Genomic DNA, 21,069 nt, shown 5'->3' with positions numbered 1-21,069 from the left:
CTCTACCACTTGTAATAAAGCATCAAAATACTGTATGATGTTTCTGACCAGAAAGGGGTGAAAATTCACTCATGCAATAGACAATTCACTTCTCAAGCTGGCCTGCAACAATCACCTAGTCTTTCCACTGCTTAGCTCAGGTGGTAAAATATTGGTACCCTGACCCTCCTGATTACCAAACTGGCAGCCAACATAGTTCCGTGTACTGTAAATTGTATTTACTTTGTTCTTGTAGGGAAAAATGGATATGTCATGTTTCTTAGATTATTATTTTTTTACCTCTACGATAATATTACAAGTTTACAATAAATATTCAAACAAAATTTACCCATGAGAGTAAACCTGGTAACTCAATACACTATGAGTATTCTGGAAAATGTCAGAACCTCAGTAACATCCTGCAGTAACACACTTACCTGCAAGAAGCTACCACCAACTACCTAGTGACAGATGCAGCTTTAAGAGATAGTCTGTGTATTCACAATTTTATTATATATAATGTGCACAAATCAGCATGGCTATTGTATGTGCACACAATCTACTAAAGTGGATTCTCTCCCACAGTCTTTATGTCACGCAGGCAGGGATGACACGCAGGCAGGGTCTTTCAGCCTCCCACTGGAATTTATTTTATTTATTTATTAGGTACTAAAAAACTAAGAATTTTATCTAAATAAGCTTTACCTTCAACTGAGGTCCCTTTTGGCTAAGTGTAAAATGCAACCCGATGACCACAAAGACAAAGAAAGGAAAAGGGGCTAGAGAAGAGGAAGGAAAGAAATCAGAAGCTGCAGCACAGCTTCAGCAAGACCGATGTGAGAAGCAGGTGGTCAGGAGGAGGGAAAATGTACAGACAACAAATCTGTGCAAGGAAGTAACTTCCGGAGCTGAAAACACAGAAAGTTGCTAGATGACTGAAAGTGCCTGTGGCAAGACCGTCTCTATCTGCCGCTATACAGGGCCCTGGCTAACTCCAGGCAGAAAGTTTTCTTCCTCCAAATTAATTCTGTGACTGTTTTAAAAATAAATAGTTCCACGTTTCAGAGGGCAGGGGGACACAACTCTTCCTGGCCCTGGGCAAATGTGATCCAGCAAGCCTAACTCAACCCTGCACTCAACTGTTAAAAAGCGGGTGGAAGTTCAGCAAATGTTGCACTATTTTGTAGCAAGGACAGCTGATGGAAAACAGGACAGAAAGATGGAGGCAGGCCAAGCAAAAGGGTCAGTGGTACAACCCAAGGATTGTATTAAAACTGCAGCTGGTAAATAAGAGAAGAAAATAATTGGGAAATATTACAAGAGCAGGAAAGAATTAAACAACAAAAATAATTAGTCAGCCATGTCTAACCACCTGCTTCAGGGAGGTTTAAAGATACTAATGAACAGCTAACGTTTCACACCCAAAGTCCACAAACCAGTGTTGAACATTAATCTCAGGAGCACCAGCATCAGCGGGTAGCTACATCGGTGATGGTCCAGCAAGTTCACTATGGGAAAGCCCAAGCAGATGCACACAAACCTGCCCCTCCTCCACCACCATCTCTGTCTCAGGCCATTTTCTTCCAGAGGCCTCTCTCATAAAGATCTTCATTTTGGCTTTCCACTGCCTCTCTCTCACCTCTTCAACTGACAGCATCTCGCATATCCTGCTCTGTTTCTAATTACATATGCGACCTTTAATTCAGGAAGGAAAAACACAAGCCAGGGGCAAAATTCAAGAGCAGCAGAGCAAGGCTGAACTAGGGCAAGGACAAAAGTCAGCATCCAAGAGAGCTGCATCTGTGGGACAAGAGATGGGGTGGCATGTCCTGGTCTGGCCAGCCAGTCTGTTGTGTGAAACTAAAGAATCAAAGAAAAACTGATCTGAAAATGTCTTAACAAGATTGGTATCTTTTACCTGAAAAGGAGGATTGCACGAAAACAATCACTTTTATTAATTACCCTTTAATACAAGTACCAAAGAGCAGTAGCGCTTAATATACCTTCCATGCTGTTTCTCCCTTGTTTTTCTCCCCCAATTCACACTTACACATGATTGTGAGTGAGTTTTCTTGCATGCTTGTTAGAGAACTGAGCAGGCAATGTCTCAGAGTTCAGTTATTCAGCACAGGTCACATCATCCGTGGCTGAATAATTCCAATCTCGTGGAATCCACTTTTAATGTTTAAATAACAACAGACCACAAGCTTCCAGAAGATAATTCTCTTGTTCATTTATACCTTCCTCAAAGAAAAGTTTCACTTGGTAAAAATCTGCTTTTCAGACAACTTGGTAAGACCAAATTCTAACAGCAATGTCTCTTAAACTATGGCCTATAAACCTCAACAGAGAACCACATATTTTTATGATCGTGCTGCCCAGAGGAAAGAGTCTAAAATAACTGTGAAAAAAAACCCAAAAAGCTATAGGATAAAAATAGCAAGGAAGCCTTAGCAGTGTACTGGGCTGTATTACCAGAAGTGTAGGTAGGAGGTCAAGGGAAATGATTAATCCCCTTCACTTGGCACTCACTATACCACACAGAGCACTGAGCCCGGTTTTGGTCCCCGGTACAAAACAGGCATTGATCAACTGGCTGGAGAGATTTTGACTTGACCTGAGGAAACAACATTTTCTGTGTCAAGACAGCCAAGCATCGGAACACAGACCCAGAGGGGCTGTTAGACCTCTGTCCTCAAGAAGTTTGCAAGGCTGACCAGACAAATCCCTGCTCGAAGCAGGAAGCTGCAACCGGCTGCCTTCCCAAGGCTCACATGAACAAGTTTATCATTCTACAGGAAAAAAAAAGGTGGAATGCAACTTCAAAATATCATCAATAATCAACTTCAATTTTTTTTCCACAGATTATAAAATCAGAAGAGATTACAGTGATAAATAATCTGGCTTCCTAACTAATACAAAACACAAACTTTACTGGATTAACCACTTCTTTAAAAAGAAGAAATTTGTTTTTAAGTATTCCCAACAAAATCACTGCAACCACTGATAAGTTATTTTAATGATACTTACCTTTACAATTTATACCCTACTTTAGACAAGTATCTGTCCTGTCACTAAAACCAGTTACATCTTTACCTCCACTGTAACGCTACAAAGTCCAAGTCACACACATACCATTTCTTAAACTAAAACTGAGTTCCTTCAGTTTTTCTGCAACATTCCCTAAGATTTTAATCATATTTATGGCTCTTTACTGAACTGTCCCAATTTTTCAGAACTCATCTTCAAGGATTTAAAATTAAAATAAAGGAAGTAAAAAACAGATTGAAGATTTCCTATTCTTTGTTTAAGCAATCGTATTTTAAAGTGAAAGAAATCATTAAGTGCCACTCTCAGACTCTGAATGCATCTACCTGTAAGCAGGGTATTTATATTTTCACGCAAGTGCTGTAAATTCTGGAAAACTTATTTGATTGAGGCCAAAGTCCAACTCCTGCTACATGAGTTAAAAATCCTATTCATGCCAACAGAAGTAATGACAACTGTCCAAACCTGCATGCCAACATATTGTTTGTGGAATAGTTTCCTAAAGAATGTTTTCTTGCTTAGCTGGACATGTTATAAAATTCGAAGAATAATCTTACCTTCACAAGTAGCATAAGCTTTTGCAATAATAGCAAACCATACAAAATACTGATTTTTAGAATACAACCAAAATGTTTTTTCCTACGAAACTCACTGTCTGTTCTCTCTCCCTATTTACGGTTTTCCTTCAATATATTTATGGTTTTCTTAAATACAGAGTTGTTGCTAAGCTAAAAAAACCCAACAAAACAAAAAAAAAAAAAAAAAAGACACACACAAAAAAACCCACCAAATAACCTTGTCTGAAGGTGGGATGAAACTTTAGAACATACTTATGCTCATGGCAATTTTACCATAAATTAATTACTGCAACCTTAGCAGCATTTGAAGAAAATTTCCAACAGAAAGTAAACACCTCCTCTTTCTCTAAACAGCTATGGAAGGGAGGGTAGGTGCCTGTCATTTTTAAGGTATTTCTCTCAATATTCATGCCTTCTTTTGAGTATTTCTTTCATAAGTTTTGCCTTGCTCTGTCCATTTCTAATAGGCAGCATTCCACTCCTTGTGGTTTTCTCATCAGTAACTTTTTTTGGCAATACTCAGTTTAAAGTATTGTCTTCTCTGTTGTCTTGTTTCAGCTAAACCACAAACCCTTCCAAGCAGGCACCCTGAAATCTAAATTCATTGCAATTAATTAAACATATTTGAACTACTATATCTGCATTTTTTTTTACCGGTCTTCTTGTTTTATGATCACTTTTTTTTTTTCTTGCTCAAAACTGAAGGGGAAATAAGCAACCAAGTCAGAAATAACAGGAAATAACTACAGCAAGATGAATACCACTATGTACAAAATTCACATAAATTGACTAAACAGGCACGTCTTTCAGTGAGAATAGCCCTAGGTGTGAGCTGTAACAGGGAGCCAGTAAATTCACACCACAGGGCAAGGTACACACTGGGGCAAGTACACCACCCAGGCCCCATACCCTGCTACAGCTCTTGTAACCCAGCATGCAGCAGCAGTTAGTAGTAGAGATGGCTAGAAGGAGCCTGAAGATGGATAAAGCAGTATATTAAAAATCTTTATGCATGTAATTAAAGAGAACATGTTCTCTGATTAAACACCCTCACTGGTAGGTTATGTTTCTCCACATATACAGTGAATTTAAACAGCTGGGGGGCAAAAACCCACAAAAGAAAAATATCCAACTCACTGCTAAGACAAGAATAGCTTATAGCTAGCTTTGATGTAAAATAACTTCATCCCCAGTCCAAAACATCATGTTCCTACTATTTTCCAGAAGTTCTTAATGTTGTCAAACAAGCTTGACCTAAGAATAAATAGATACTAGAATGAAACAAGTCACTGACCATTTTTTGTGACCTATGTGACAAAATCTGAACTATGTGGCTTTAACATACTGAATTTATGAAAAAAATACATATTTTCCAAGTTTCCTACAAATTCAAGTTTGAATTTTATACAAATACCACTATTCATTGAGTCTGCTGCATATTCTGACAGTCATCACCTTATTTCAATGAATGATCCTTTTTTGGATTTTCTACAAAACTAAGAAATCACAAATAAAACTACTTTCAAAGGAAATCAGTGGATTCAAAGGTATATATGGGGTGGAATGTGAAAAAAGGTAAATGGCACACTAAGTTATGCTGCATTGACGTTATGGTAAATTTTGAGAACATTTGTCCTTTTAAAAAAAAAAAAGAAAGAAAGAAAGAGTTAACTCTGGCTTTAATTTCTGAACATAAACTAAGAAGCTAACATAATAGTTTGCAATGGCTCCCCAGACAGGATTTGTGGTCTGCAAAAACAGGAAGAATTCCTCCCCCCAGCTTCCCTCCCCCACACACACTGTAAAACACACCACTTTATAACCTGCAGAATTAAATCAAACACACAAATCACAGGTTTCCCCTGAAAAGAAAAAGGTCAGAATGAAGAGAGGGGTTTTTTTCTGCTCTACAGCAGCTTGACACCACAAGCTAACCAACTATAGATCTGGAGTTGTGATTGCATCCCTGTAATAACACAAGTACTACAGATTATGTTTAGGGTATCGTTAATCTCTCACACCCACCAATTTCCTACTGACAGCTGGAGGCCAGCAGCAAAATCCTAGTGCAAAAGTTCACTTAAAATCAGCAGGAACAGATAAGCTTTCAAAATAATGCCAAAAACTATGAAAACAGACCTAAGCAGTAAGTTTTCAAAAAAGAAAATTATTATTTTTTGACCTTAGTAAACACCAGTAGTAAATCTTTCACATGAAGACAATGTTCAGGCACATAACTTCATGTCAGAAATACACAGTTTAAGTACCCAAACCCACTGTCTTTTTTAAAGGAACTTTCTATTTCAGAATTTTAGGTTGTCTGAAGTAGGAAATGGACACCTTACACATTGGGGAAACTGAAGCTGTTCAAAACTGCAAATCAGTAATACTTGCTTTGAGCACATTACTTGTTAAATAAAATGGTTTCTTGCAAATATTCAGAATTTGTTGTTCTTAAAAGGAAAGAAAATAAACTCAACAAGTTCTATGATTTGAACACATGCCAAAGAAAGGGTATGAGAAAACTGGAAAGGGAGAGAAGCCAAAAAGAGTAATACATTCCAGTTAAATTAGTACCAATAATTCTTAGAGTTTTCAGCTAGTGCAATACATGATAACATCTATAGTTTAATTTTTTTAACTGTATTATACTCCATTTTATACAGATTTTCTTTGAACATTCCCTCCCTTTTCCTCCTCTCCCAGCTTCTCTATGGAGTCTAAAGACCCAGAGTCAAAACAAAGGTTGACCTACGGGGGGACAAAAACCTCCCAATTAAAGTGTGATTTAACATCCTTGATTCCATGAAGAGATAAAAATCAAATTCCAAAAAGTTTATTAGTTTCAGAAAAAGATTGACTAATAGTAACAGAAGAAAAACAAATTAATCAAAACTCAGGAAAAGAAGAAATGCAGGATCTCCAGCGACTTACTGAATTCTTGGTATAGAAGGCCCATCTAGTGTTAAGTAAGGCCCAAATAATAGTCTTGGACAGCCGATAGTAACACAGAATTGTTTTTTTATCAGCTTAGTCAATCAAAAAGAAAACACTCAGTTCTTTTCTGGGCACCTTCTCAGTTGGGATACAACATGTGCTGCTTGGCTCTTCTGTCTGGAAGGTACACACGTAGGGCATAAAAGCAAATACTCTCTTTTTGAGCAAAATTGCTTTGGGGATCCTTGGCAGCAGCAGGTCATTGCTTCTACATATTTTCTTGGCAATCACTACTGCTTCGTAACAAAAAGAGAACATAACGAACAGAACTGTTGATAAAAATTAGGAAGGAGAGCAAGAAAGGACACAAATTTCAGAGTTGCGTAGGCATGCAACAGTCACTGGACACGTACTCAGTATATTTTGGGAGCGAGAAGGACAGGAAGAAGGAGAGAAAAAAAGAAAATCTCATGTAAGACCACTACTCTAGCAGACAGCTTGGAGTTGTCCCACCACCACGGGAAATTCATCCTGCATTTGACCTGTTCTCCTCCACCTCTACCTTGCAAGCCCTTCTCAGGTTAAGAGCCATTCCCCCACACACTACCTGCACATCCCAAACCCAGCCCACACAACCTCAGTGAGAAGTGGCTCCAGAAGCTTCCAAGAAGCCCCTTGAAACAGCTGCCTTCCACTCCCCAAGCCATATTCTGTGCCCAGTTTGAGACAGTCCATTCCACAAAACAAGTTTTTTGATAAGCTACTCAAACGATCAGGTTTTTCACCAATTTCAAGACTTAAGCAGTCTAACGCTCTTTTCTAGTCCGTCAAACTAGCAGCTATCGTTTTGTTAGCACGTTTAGAGCTAGTTTTCTCTTTAGACTCATAATGTTTTAATGACTACAGTTGTGATCCAATTACACTGTTTACAAAATGCCTGAAGCAATCTGCAAAAAAAAAAAAAAAAAAACAACCCTAACACGACAAATCAATCCAACTCGATCAGGAGACTACTGCAGTTTTTCACACCGTGTGACTAACTTCTAAACGCCCTTGTACTCACAAACAGAGCAGCTATTCCAGCAGAAGTAGGGTATTGAGTCAGATGTGCCAAAATACAGCGCCATTGGCATTTTTTTCCCCTTTAGAACCCCAGTGACAGCATATTAAGTCATATTAAAAACAGGTTTCAAATCCAGTTAAGAACTATGAATTAGTCACGCAGAAGACTGATATTAACACTGTTAAGAGTGGGCCTACATCCGTAAGGGCCTGAAACACACAGGATCCTGAGGAACAGAAGTATCGGAGGCAAACATAAACCTTCTCTAGAAAGGTAGGCGAGCCATAAACTAAACATAAACTAAAAGTTTGACTGAAAGCCATTTCAGCATATCCCTGTTGACTGAGAAGTGAATTTCTGGCAGGACATCAGTATTCGTTCGATGATGAACCGTGCCAGACACTACAGACAGACATTAACATGACTTTTCACCTACCAAAGACAGAAAGAAGCTGTTGCCAGGTCCAGTATGAATCTATAATTTTCTAACTTCAAGCTCAAAGATCCAAAATGTCAATAGTTGATACTAGAACATTTTTGCTAGTTCCTCAGTCCATTGCTCATGAGGAATGAATAACAGACATTGAAGAGGAGCTTAAAAGGAAAAAATCTATCATTAATGAAGCAAGATGGAGCACATACAAATTCCTTCAAGTAGACAAAATGACGTTGTACTACCAATCAGTCCAGACTTTTACAGTCTTTCAAGAAAATTGGAGCAGTCTGTTTAATGCTTGCCTTTTATGCACTGGATCTGCTGTTACTGCTTTACAGACAGACCATCTTCAGGAGAAGGTTTTAACAGCATATGCTTATTTTACTAAAAAGTTTCAACTTATTTTACCAAAAAGTTTGGAGTGAAGATCGTCTGATTACAAGAAGCACTCTGCAATCCATAGGACTTATTAAAGGAAATAAAAATGTGTCATTTTCTGTCCTGGGATGTAGAGGGGGAGGGCAGGAAGGGGAAGCAAGATGTTTAACCACAGTACACTGCTGTAATCTTCAGCACAGAAAACCCTTGCATGGTTAAATATAGCAAATCATTACCATTCTAGGTTTCCACTTCCATGCTTTTCCTGCTGCAGGAGCTAACAACCACATTAATTCTTTGGGAGCAATGAGGCTGCAGGAAAGAGTTACTTCAATTACAGAGAGTTTATAGGTGTGGCTCATATGGAAGCAAGGATTTCAGCTCCCCTCGTCTGTGCTATCTAAAAACAACATCCTACGAGCAGACCTGAGTATTTTTTGTAACAAAAAAAAGCTATCTTAAAGACTTTCAGCCATTGTACCATTGTACCAGAGGCATCACAGGCAGGGATGTTACCTCGCCAGGTAAATGTCAAGCTTTTCACTGCCACATCAGCCAGCGCTATAGCCAGCTCTCCTAGGCAGCATCCGAAGTTTATTCTATACTAGCAGAACATTTATTATTCCCCCTCTGGGAGCTGCATGTTACACGCAAGCATTCAGACACAGAAGATGTATTAAGTGTTCACTTAAGCCAAGGAAGTCCAAATGAGTGTCTCCTGGATGCTAGCGCGGAGCAGACAGAACACAGTAATTAATCCACTGTTTGTGTCATTTGAATCCAAGTCAGTCTTGCAAAACACTCCAATGTTCAGCAGCAGTCTGAATTTTGACATTTTATCTGTAGGCATTTCAAGGGAACTGCAAGTTTTCTAGGGTTTTTTTGTGGGGTTTTGGGGGTTAATGATGAAAAATAGAATACAAAATCATACTAATACTCAGATGATGAAGTCAGTTTTAGTTAGTATTCAGCCTCCCAAACGAACATTTCAAAAACAGATTTGCCAAAAGCGGTCTTTGAATAACAAAAAAATACTAAATCAAGTTTAAATTATTCATGAAGCAGTGCAGAAGAAGCTAGCTACACCATCACCTGGGATCTATCAGAGCTTGTAGCACTGCCCTTTGTCCACCCAGGCTGGCCCTATGTCAACTGATAGAGGTAGTCCAGAGCTTAACGAGTGCTGCCTGTGATGTCTTTACACTATTAGCCATGAAGTAACCTCATGGCTGGTGCTGTGCCTAAACTGGTAAATCCTCCTGAAACTCAGGGAACTGGAAACCATTGAGCAAATGCAGCCAGATAGTCCTGCTTGATCCAGGTCAGCCCTGACTGTAACAACACTAAAAGAAAATAAACCCAGTCTGTACAGACCCACCCAGATGCCTGCAACATGTTCTCCAGCATCTTCAGAATCATAGGTACTTTTTTTTTATTTTACAAGTGATCTTCCAGTACTCTTATTCTGCCTGCCTGTACAATCCCAGAAAATGAATTGTTGACTATAAAGCCGTAGCTGCTCTCCTGCTCTTCCATCTCGTGCAAGACTTAAAAGAATCACACAAGCAAGCTGGATCAGCTCCAGGCTGAAAATTCCTGAAACTTGGTTGCTGCACCCTCCTGCAGACATGGCTACAGTTTCTCAGAAGCCTGATTAGTTAATAACCTGGGCTGACAGACTACAACTGCATGGGACTGGAATCACTCATCCCCAAGGATCCTTCTTGTTCTGTTCACAACTATAGGATTCATCTTGCCACTTTTGCCACCTGAAGCGGATGAAATCCAGTTTAAGAACAGTTATCTAGACTGCCTTTGTAACTAAGGCACATAACTGTAGTTCACTTAATTGATTGGGAAGAGATGACTGCTATGAAATAGTAACACGCATTGCAGATGGTTAGAAAAGTTGAAGTGTTGACTGTAACCACTTATTTTTAAAAGGTATGGAGAAGTACAAGGATTGTATCTGTATCTTATGTGCATACACAGAACCATGAGACGTAAAGGGCAGGGGTGAAGGATAGACTGACTGTAGGAGTAATTAAGAGCACAGTATGGGAGAGATTTTTCTTGCATAAAGAACAAAATTATTTCCACTGTTCATTTAAATGCAGAATCTTTAACTCTACAGCTACTTTTACAAACAGAGCACATCGCTTACATCTTGCTAGTAACACTGCATCTTTTCCTAACCCACAAAGGACATGCTTTTCCCTTTACACACGACTGCTGCACAATCCAGCTGCAACTTCACTGACAGCCTTCCCTTCCTTCATCCACTAGGTCTGGGTGACCTTATCATAGAAGGACATCAAATTAGTTAAACAGGACTTTCCCTTTGTGAACCCAGGTCGACTGTGCCTGACGACTCCATTGTTCTTTAAATGCCTTTCAAGAGTACAAAGTACAATCTTCTCAATAATTTTTCCAGAAACTGTGGTTAGTCTTACATGTCTGTAGTTTCCTGGGTCCTCCTTCAAATCTTTCTTGTAAATCAGAACAACACTGGCTAGCTTCCAGTTGCAGGGACCTCCCCAGATTCCCAAGATCTTTGGTAGATGACCAAGAGGGGTCCTGCCATAACATTTGCCAGCTCCTTAAGAACTCTGGGGTGAATCCCACCAGGCCCTATGGACTTAAGAATGTTCAGCTGATACAGTCCATGCTCCTCCGACTCTGGGAACTGGGCAGCCCAAGGTCTGTCAGTGTTAATAAAGACTGAAGCAAAAAAACCCATCGAATGTCTCAGCTCTTCCTTCCTCCATATGTCAGGTGACCATCTTCAACAAGTATCAGTCCAATTGTTTTCCTGAGACATCCTCTTGCTATTGACATGCTTTAAAAAGCCCTTCCTGTTGTCAGAGACAACACTGGCTAGTTAAAACTCTGAGCTTTTGGCCTTTTGTGTCTTCTGCATATGTAAAGCACAGCTCTCTAACCTTCCTGCACAGCCTGGACTCACTTCCATGTCTTTTTTCCTCTTGAGCTCCACAAGGAGTTCCCCATTCAGCCAAGCTGGTCTTCTGCCCCCCTTGCTTGACTTATGACACAGTGGAACTGCCTGCTCCTTACCCACCACTTAAGATGGTTCTTAAAAACTGACTTCATTAACATTGATTTAAGTAAACACAGTTAAATCAACTTCAGGAACTTTTTCTAGAATTAACTATAACAGTAAGTGGAAAAAAAGAAATTTCTTTGAAAATATCTGCAAAGTTGGTATTTTGTCACTCACTGTCAATGATACAACCTACAGACGTTATCAGTCTCTCTAGTGTAAAATACCAGCCTACTGTGGTTTTTTCCCCCCCAAACTGTACACTGAGTTTGTCAGGACAAACAGCATAAGCCAAGTGATCCCATTTCTCAAAAAGATGAATTACTTGAAATCATTGATTAGAAATATTTCAGCTGTGCTGGCAAGAGCTCCCACTAAGATCCAAAATCAGCAAGAGATGCTACTTGCCATGAAAAACACTCCCAAGAGCTGCCCATACTGAGCTACCTGCCATTCACAATCTTCCCTCAATTACAGCATCTTCGAGATGGACGCCTGCACTCCCATGTAACCTTGAATAATCAGCATATTCCCTCTTTCTTCTAACTAAGAGCAACCTGGTCTAGTGGAAGGTGTCCCTGCCCATGGCAAGGGGGGATGGAACTAGATGATCTTTAAGGTCCCTTCCAATGCAAACCATTCTATGATACGGATCTATAACAATAGCAGTAGCAGCCCTCAAAGCACACAGCAAAACATGTTCAAATGCTTACATGCTGTTACTGTAAAAACACAGACCTCTCAAACATTGGGTCTCACTGAGGCAGTTGCTGAAGCGCAATGGATTTTAACATATTTCTGTTTAGAAACAGAAAGTGTTCCCATTAACTTCCACAGCTTGGCTCCATATTTCACAGTAATAATCACCCTAGAGGAATAAAACTCCCAATTTGTTTCCCTGCTAGCTGTCCTCACCAGATTACACCACAAAATACTCATGCTAGTGATCCAAATGTGAGGGTTTTTTCACTACAACACACAAAAATATGCAAAAATATCATCCTCCACGTAGCTTGCTCTCTCAATTTCTTACCTGTAGCAAGTAAGATAAATGTTTGCAAAAACACTTGCTGTATTAAAAGAGTTTGTTTTGAACACCACTCACCCATCCTGGTGATTTATAGTTTCCCTAAAATACAATGTCAAACCGAACTACTGTAAAACATTCTGAGAAAGGAAATTGTCACCTCAAGTCTAAATACACTATACTACTCTACAGAGATACATACCAACAGATTTGTATTTGAATGGACAAACTTAAATACTTTATTTATTTACAGCATATACTTTTTACCATTACTGTGCTGCCATATTCTTCCTTTATAATGTATTTAGTCTAATGGTATTTATGGCAAGCAAATAAAACAGTTGCTGTGAGGGTTATCAGGAGAACATACACAGAGTATAAAAATTCCACACTGCTCTTACACAAATGTTTCTGGCACTTTTCTAAGCATAGTAATACTTTTGTTTCCAAGAACACTAAATATATGTGTATATATATAGATGCTCTCTATAATGTGCACTGTTGCATTGTATCACTTTTTAAATGCACGTGCTTTAAATACTTCTGTAAGAGTTCAGTATAACAAATTTTTTTGATGAAAAACACAGCAGTTTTCAACTAAAACCATATTACCAATAGTCGCCCAGAGCAAGATTTTACAACCAAATTATAAAAGCCCTAAATCTCAAGTTTTATAATACCATCAGTGACACAGTCTTAACTGTAGCAACGAGACAGGCGCCGCTATAATGTTAACAGCCAGAATGTAAACATTAATGCAGCCTAAGGGGGGAGTAGGGGGCAATCCCAGAAGGGTCCCTTCAGAACTGCCACAGAACTTTTAGGTGCCTGTAGTTAAAACTTTCTTTGGCTTAATTACTTAAAAAGGGCAAGGGCAGGGGGGTAGTTACAAGCAGCAAGACAATTTCATTAAAAATGGAATTGTGTCCCTTCTTAAAGTTTTAGTTACAGTTCTGGAAAATCACTAATACATTCTTTTTTGTGCAAGAGCCCAACAAACTGAAGTGTGCCGTTTAGCTATTAGCAAAACACAACTTAAATGGTTTTGAAACATCAGTACATGTACAAAACACCAAAGAGAACATCATTCATTTCCCTGAGAGTAATCAGGTCAAACACGCACTTTTCACTCACCTATCAGACTTCTTTGTCTTAGCAATCAGTAAGGTACAACCAATCTCATCAGTTTTCCAGTAACAGGCTGGCTCAGCCAAACCTCAAATCACATTTCAACAGCTTTACTCTTAACAATTTTAACAAGTAAATTCAGTTACTTCCTTGCCTTCAAACAGTCTTGATGCTTCTAGAAAAAGGCAGTACCACCTCTTACAGTCTAAGCCACATACCTCCTCCTCTACTGTACGCTCAGTTCTTGTTTATAACATTTAATAGATGTTGAGAAAAATGACAGAAGACTGTAACTTTGAATTACAAATAGAAGCCACAAAACACAAGCAAAATTTTCATTTTGCAGAATTACAAGTAAATACAATTGCTTCTTAACAACTATCTGAAACAACACTTACAGAAGTAAACAAGTAGTATACTGGTAAAACAACACCATAGAAAGGTTAATAAAATGCATGTAATGATTTCCTGAGAAGGCTTAACAAAATTAATGTAACTGAGTCATATGCCTATTTTTGAGGAGACATTAACACAACTTTTAATGTTTAACACTACAAAACTAAATTCTATGACAAAACAATTGCACATTTTTCTTTAATAGAAGATGTAAGAGGTGAAACTAAATTATACTCTTTAATACACTTGTGCACCTGTTAGAAGCTTACTTACTGTAATACAGCTATAGTTATTATGACAATATATGAAGAGTAATTAAAATGTTGAAGTCACAGCCAAATAATCAAAAGTATTTATAAATATGTACATTTTAATGAACTGTGTACATTTCTCCAGGAAAAGGAAATACTTTCCATACTTGCAAGAACATTTTCTTTGCACATGAAAACACGTAACATGCCAGTAACACCTACAGTATTTTTTGGTTCATTTCTCATTTTTCAACACCTCTGCCAGAGCCATAAACACAGCGAAATGCAATAACATGGCAGGACTGACAGTAAACACAGTCAAAAAGATCTGAACTGTATGAGATAATGTACAGTCAAAATGAGCTGAAATTTAATTCTATGCCCTCTTAGCATTTCTCAGAGCATCAAACATATACCAGCTATGCAGCTAACAGATGTCAGACTGTCATTTATAAACGTGCATTGGCCAGTAAGGATGCTTCCTCCTAATCCTAACAGACAACCCACACTGCTTGAGAGTCCCAGAAAAAGGCAAAAATTCTAAGTTACTCCTACCAGAGTAAGGGGCTAAAAGCATAGAATATAAATTTGCACATTACAAATGCCTAATCGCCATTTTCCTGTATCTACATTCAGTTGTTATTTAAGAAATAATTCTTATCAAAAGATTACTTAATCATAACAATGTGAGCTTACCGGAAGAGAACTAGTCACAAAACATTTATATATACATATATAAAAGAGTTTACAAGTGTTTTTATTCCTTGGCCCTTTTCACAGATCCCAATAAACTGGTTTTCATAGACAGGATAACCCTATTTTATTATCAGTAAATAGAATACACATGGACACACTAACATGCAATTTATGTCTTTATAGAACTGTAGCAGCGTAATATAATGCAGATTGCACGGAAATGTCAGACTCGGGGAAGCAATGCCACCTCCCCTTCTCACTGCCAGTGCCATGCAAATTTGTAATCACATATTGCACAGATACAAACTGTAATCAAACTAGTTCTGTAACGCTTTAGAAAACACACTCCTCCTCAGGATTATAATGCACGTAGGCAAGCTATCCATCTCTTTTTCCCACTGTTCTGTAAGAACTGTAAAACGTACAAAGCTAGCATACATGTACAGCAACAGCAACACTTGGAAGAAAATCTGATTTACAAGCCTGCTGTTCCCAAGTTCAGGACTGACAGGGATGCTGTGCAAGCAAATGCCAGTGAAGTACTTAAAATAGGGTATCCACTTGGGAAGAGATTAAGTGATTAAGTTTGATATTGCTGCCAGCTGCTAGCAGCAAATTGAAGGGCTAGAGATACAAGTTTATGAACTCAAATCAGGACTTTTTCCCACCTCCCCGATTTTTCACTACAATTTGTTGTAAGCTACTCAGGAGAGGAGTCAAAATGCCACTGTCTCCATGTCAAACACTAGTTTCTTAAGAGACTACGAGTCTGTTGGAATTTGATTTTGCCTGTAACAGAAGCTAACAAGCAAGTAGATGTGAAATCAAAGTTGTATTTCACCAAGTCTGTCAGCAGCAGTATTTCACACATCATACAAAGTTAGCTTCTGACAACATACCAAAAAACTTCATATTTTAAAAATCTGAACTTTCAACTACCTTTTGATGCCATTTAACAATTTTCTTTTCATTAGTATCAATGAACCTACATTTTCAGCTGCATGTGTTGCATTGCAATACCAATGTTGCCTTTTTACATTTTATCTGATGCAATATAATGTGATTTTTTTAGGCAAAATAGCTTCTGTGACATATTTTGTATTCTGAGAGAATGGAGACCGACCTTCCAGGAACTAAGTACTTCAGCATTGTTCACTACATACTACTACTTTTGTTATTTTCACACAACTTTATTTCATCTTTTCTTTCCTTCACATTTCAGATGCTAAATAGAAGCCTGTTAACATGTTAAAGCTTGCATACATTGCCACTAAGACTTAGAAATCATAATTTGACATAAAATGTGTTTGCCTACTCTTTCTGCTACACTTAACAAGCTTAGCTTTGCAAATTTTTCAAAACTGTTCCACTGTTACACAAACTTTCACAGGTTTGGCCTCACAAGCAGTTTCAATTCTTGACTCACAAATACTCTGAAAGCTACAAGAAACTCAAAGATGGGACAAGGAGCTTGACTCTTTCCCTTAATGTTTTCTAGAAATATTAGACGTCTGACACACAAAATACTCACATTGTAACAGGTCTGTAGGAAAAGTTAAGCTAGTGCTGTTACTGATCAAAGGAAGAAAATGTACTTGCTCTCACTGCAAAATGAAACTCTGATGCCAACAGGAGTGCTGGAGTCTAACTAGACAGAGTCCTACCAAAACGTATCCATCCTTCCAGGAAGTAATTGCAGTAAGATGAAAAACAGTCAGCTAGAAAGGACTTTAAAAGGTAACTTACTTAGTAACTTTATTATGATTCTTTTCTCTATAGCTACATTAAATAAAGTGACTTAGAAGTGCTCCCACCTTTCCAAAACTTCTTACACATCCTCAGTTTTCAAAAACAATAGACAACACATTCTTTCAAAAGGACATAATTCTGACAATCTTGTCTGAAACTTGGCTTGGACTTTGCTTACTCCATGACTGAAGTTTAGGAATGGGGCCTGACATGAATGTCAGTCAACAACATGATGTATATGTATTTGAAATTATTTTGAAATGACTGCTTAAGGAAGTTTCATATATTCACAGTAACCAAAACTGCATTCATATCGTCTCTAGGACTAAACCCCCCTCATCGTCTTTTGAAGAGTAATCCCTTACATTACCCTATTATCACCTTCTCTACTTTGAATAAAACCTACTAACTAGCTAACTAAAGCATCTCAATCCATATTACAGTAATTAACCATTACAACTTCTGCTGTTGATAGAAGCTACTATTACAAGTTGAATTTCAAAGCATTCAAACCTCACAACCCAGGAATTCACCTGCCACCTTTCATGGCCACATTAAAAATGGCATCTTTCAGCTATCCTTAGATCACTTGGAGCTTTCTTCCCACCTCTTCATGATTTCATGACAAACTTTCCATTGACAGCTGAACTTCAGCACCTTTCCTTAAGTGAAAGCTTTTGTTTTCTGTATCATTATGCTACATCCAATCTGGATTAGTTCAGCTCTTCCAGCCACTTTTTCCCACAACATCCTATTACTCCTCTATCTTAATTAATTTCACGTTCTTAACCCAAGTCATCAGCAACTTTCATTAGCATGCTCCTTTTCTGTGACTAATCGCAAACATTATTTAAACTGTATTTTTAAAAACAAGAGAAAATGCAACCACAGCTTCATCAGGCAATCCTAAGCAACCCAATTACACATTAGACAAGAAAAACAAACCACAAACAAGAAAGTTAATGTTTGCAAAGTGTTTTCTCACTGCAGCTTTCTAGATTTAAATCTGGGGTTGCAAAAGACACTATTTCAAATGAACAATTTTCCAGCATTCCACAACAAAACCACTGAATTATCAAATGTCAGTCACCAAATGACCAAACCAAGAAAAACTATTATATAAATCTGAACATGCGTAAACACAAACCATACCTGCTTTTCCTTTCGATGAGAATAGCCATATAAGAAGCAGGCAAAGCAGCACCAAAGCCAGGAGACCAAAAGTAGAACTTTCCAAGAATCTTCCTGAAAATGTAATTTGTACACGTTACATGCAAAGCAACCGAAACATTCATGTGCAATGAAAATTTTATTTTACTTTTATCATAAAATTACACACACTTTATTAAGATTATATTTTTCCCTGTACATTAATCAACTTATAAATAAATACTAATCATTACGTTTTTACATTGGGTAGTTCTCAGAGGGGTTCCCAAAGTGCTTCATAAACATTATATACTTCATTAATGTATCCATTTCATTTAAAGGATTTCTTTCCTTCAAAAACAGCAGTGCTTTCAAGAGATTCAAGAAATGTATCTGAAAAGTTGCAGGTACTAATCACAGACAAATATTCCAAAAGAACTTATTATTGTTCCTCTCTCTGCTACTTGTCCAAATATATCTTCAGCAAGATATGCCTTATGGAATGCAGGGATGCAATCAGGTGAGCCAGAAATCAAATCAAATTATTATAACATATGTCACGCTCCAAAGGAGATAGTCAACTGATGCTAAAAACAGTAAATCACACATTTGCAGTAAGCCAAGGAATCAATCTGTACATTACAACTGGAAGCAACACTGACAGACCAGTTCTGCCAAGGTTTTTTTGCAACTAGATCTGGATTTCACTCAAATTGTCCACACAATTTCAACTATCAAAATTCCTCCAACAGTAAGAGTTGAAAAAAACCAAAATAGTTACACAAATGACAAAATCTAAGAAAATATTTCTATAAATCGGTCACTGTTACAGGAGGAATACCAAAATGCATGTCAGACAATGTCACCAACCACATTTCTGTTCATGACACTTGCACCTTCAAACTAATTCAGATTGATCAAAGAAGCAAACAATAGTCAGGCAGCCATGAAATGTGGTAGCAGGATAATAAACATACCTCAATTACATCAAGGCTGCTCAGCTAATAAGCACTATCAGTTCAGGAACACAGAGTGTTACAATGGAGTATACCCTTCCAAAAACATGGTGAACAAAATACAACAAACAAAATGGCAAACATCCAGGGTAGAAAAGGAAATTTTCTTCAATAAAATTTCATGTTGACAACACAGAAGAGAGAACAAAGATAATTAATCAATACTATCTGATAGGCCACTTTCATTCTTGCTGTAAAAGGCATGATGAGCCTCATTTCATACTTCTCCTGCAAAAATAACATTAGCAGTGAGCAATGCCAGCTTATGTTCATAAGTGAAAAGAGAGCCAGTGTATCAGCAGCAAGTGATGTAATGGCAATTACACACACTGTTCATTCCCACGGCTGCAAAAGGATAATTTCTCAGGATGACAATGCCAAATGCTGCAGGAGCTAAAGTTCATTACTAGGACTCTCTCGGAAAGCAATTACTGTATGAAGTTTCAGAGAAGCCATTTTAAAACTGTTAATAAGTATGAACACATCTTACCAGACACACCTGTTAAGTAACAGAACAAATGTCTTTTCTGTGGGAAAGAAACAGGAATTTGTTCTTTTGGCACAGTTTGGAATCCCTCTAAAAATGCTTACATGTTTGGATTGATAAGATTTCTGAAACAACAGTAACATATTTTACATAAAATCTAGTGGAAATTAGAATGTCCAATCAGTGAGTGAAACATTTAAACTTCCGCTAAAGCAAATGAAAACAACTTTTTGTTATTATTTGCATGGTTATTTTCATGTGGTCTGCAGTCAGAAACTGGAATGAGCAAGTGAGCTCCTCCAGGTTACACATTTAATTCCTCAGTGTAAAAATGTATCCAAAACTCAAAGGCTAGTTGATACATAATGTTGAATCTAATTAAGCAAACTAATGTAAAATTGTACATGGACAAACTTAATTACTCTAGCTGCCAGACTAAAGGAACGAGGTATTCATCAGGTTTTGCATTTAATAAAACTGAAAACCTAAAAATCACACCTTTCATTTAACAGATGTAATGCTTGTCAACCCTGGAGCCTAGCACTTCGTCTGCAGCCCGGACAGATGCAGTCTTCTGCATCTCACCAGTGGAAGAGATTACAACCCCCAGCTGGCCTGTCACACATCCGTAACAGAGATCATCACGCCCGCTGCCCTGCCAACAGAGCAGCCTGGACATAGTCCCTAATCCACTTCAAGAAGCAAAAAGGAGGAGGGGGGGAAGTCAGCCAAGTTAGCTTGGTAATCCCTCCTAGAATGAGAACATCTATCCACAGCCTGAATCATTGTTGATGTGGGATTTAGAGGGTTTTGAAATTTCGCCCACCTATGAAATGGTGAGAATATTAAACAATGTCTGAACTTATTTTAATCGCACTTTCTTGCCTAGAGTTTTACATCCTTCAAAATATTTGCAGCAGTTTCAATTTTGGTGATTTTCCCCTAGCTGAAAGGAAACAAACACAAGAGCATCAAAAAGACCTATTACCACAAGCCAGACTTCTCACCGACAATTACGTTTCATATCTAGGTGTTTTAATTGTTACCAGACGACTAAGACCTATTTTCAGTATGCAGCGACTGAAGATTTGCTGGGACTTTGGTAAAGATATGAAAAGATGAAGTGGTTGCTTTATCCAGGACAGTTTATATGACTGCTAACACATCTCCTTGGCACTACAAAAGAAGGAAAGGGACACCTCAAAACAGGATTTGTGCAGGTAAATATGAGTTAACACATCCAGCTACAGACCTTTTAATCTTTTGCTTTGGCCTAGAACTCCAGAAGGGTAAAATCAGTCAACTGCATGGGGCTTGCTGGACAACTTCGCTTCTGAATCACTGCTGCTCCCACTATAATATACCTTCCAACTGAAAAGATACAATAACTGTAGCATGCATCCTGTTATACAAATCTATTACATCCAATCTCTCACCACTATCTAGAATCAGATCTAGAGTATCTAGGTCTCCACAGTCTCAGACAATCTCTTTGGATGGTTGCAAATCAAGTTCAGAAATACTCAGGCCACAGTTATGCAGAACACCATAGAGGTATTGGTATTTCTTTGATGGATTAAAACATATAATACCAAATGGCATTCTGGGCTGGCAAATGATACGTAATTACTTTTGCTCTCAGGGGCTACTGAAACAAATACAGTGTATTACACAGCAATACATTCAAGGA

The 21,069-nt window shown here is 38.1% G+C and overlaps 1 protein-coding gene across 1 annotated transcript in view; it reads right to left on the bottom strand.

The window, feature by feature from the left end:
• TMEM135 (transmembrane protein 135) overlaps positions 1-21,069 on the bottom strand; it is a 187,920-nt gene that overhangs the window by 149,360 nt on the left and 17,491 nt on the right. The window contains exon 3 of the mRNA XM_040583550.1: positions 17,880-17,972. Within this exon, the coding sequence (XP_040439484.1) occupies positions 17,880-17,972 (93 nt within the window). The remainder of the gene's footprint in view (positions 1-17,879; positions 17,973-21,069) is intronic.

This window comes from Falco naumanni, chromosome 2, assembly GCF_017639655.2.
Source record: "Falco naumanni isolate bFalNau1 chromosome 2, bFalNau1.pat, whole genome shotgun sequence".
Lineage (NCBI taxonomy): Eukaryota > Metazoa > Chordata > Aves > Falconiformes > Falconidae > Falco > Falco naumanni.
The sequence above is the reverse complement of the archived record's forward strand: the minus strand, read 5'-3'. Positions and strand labels throughout refer to the sequence as shown.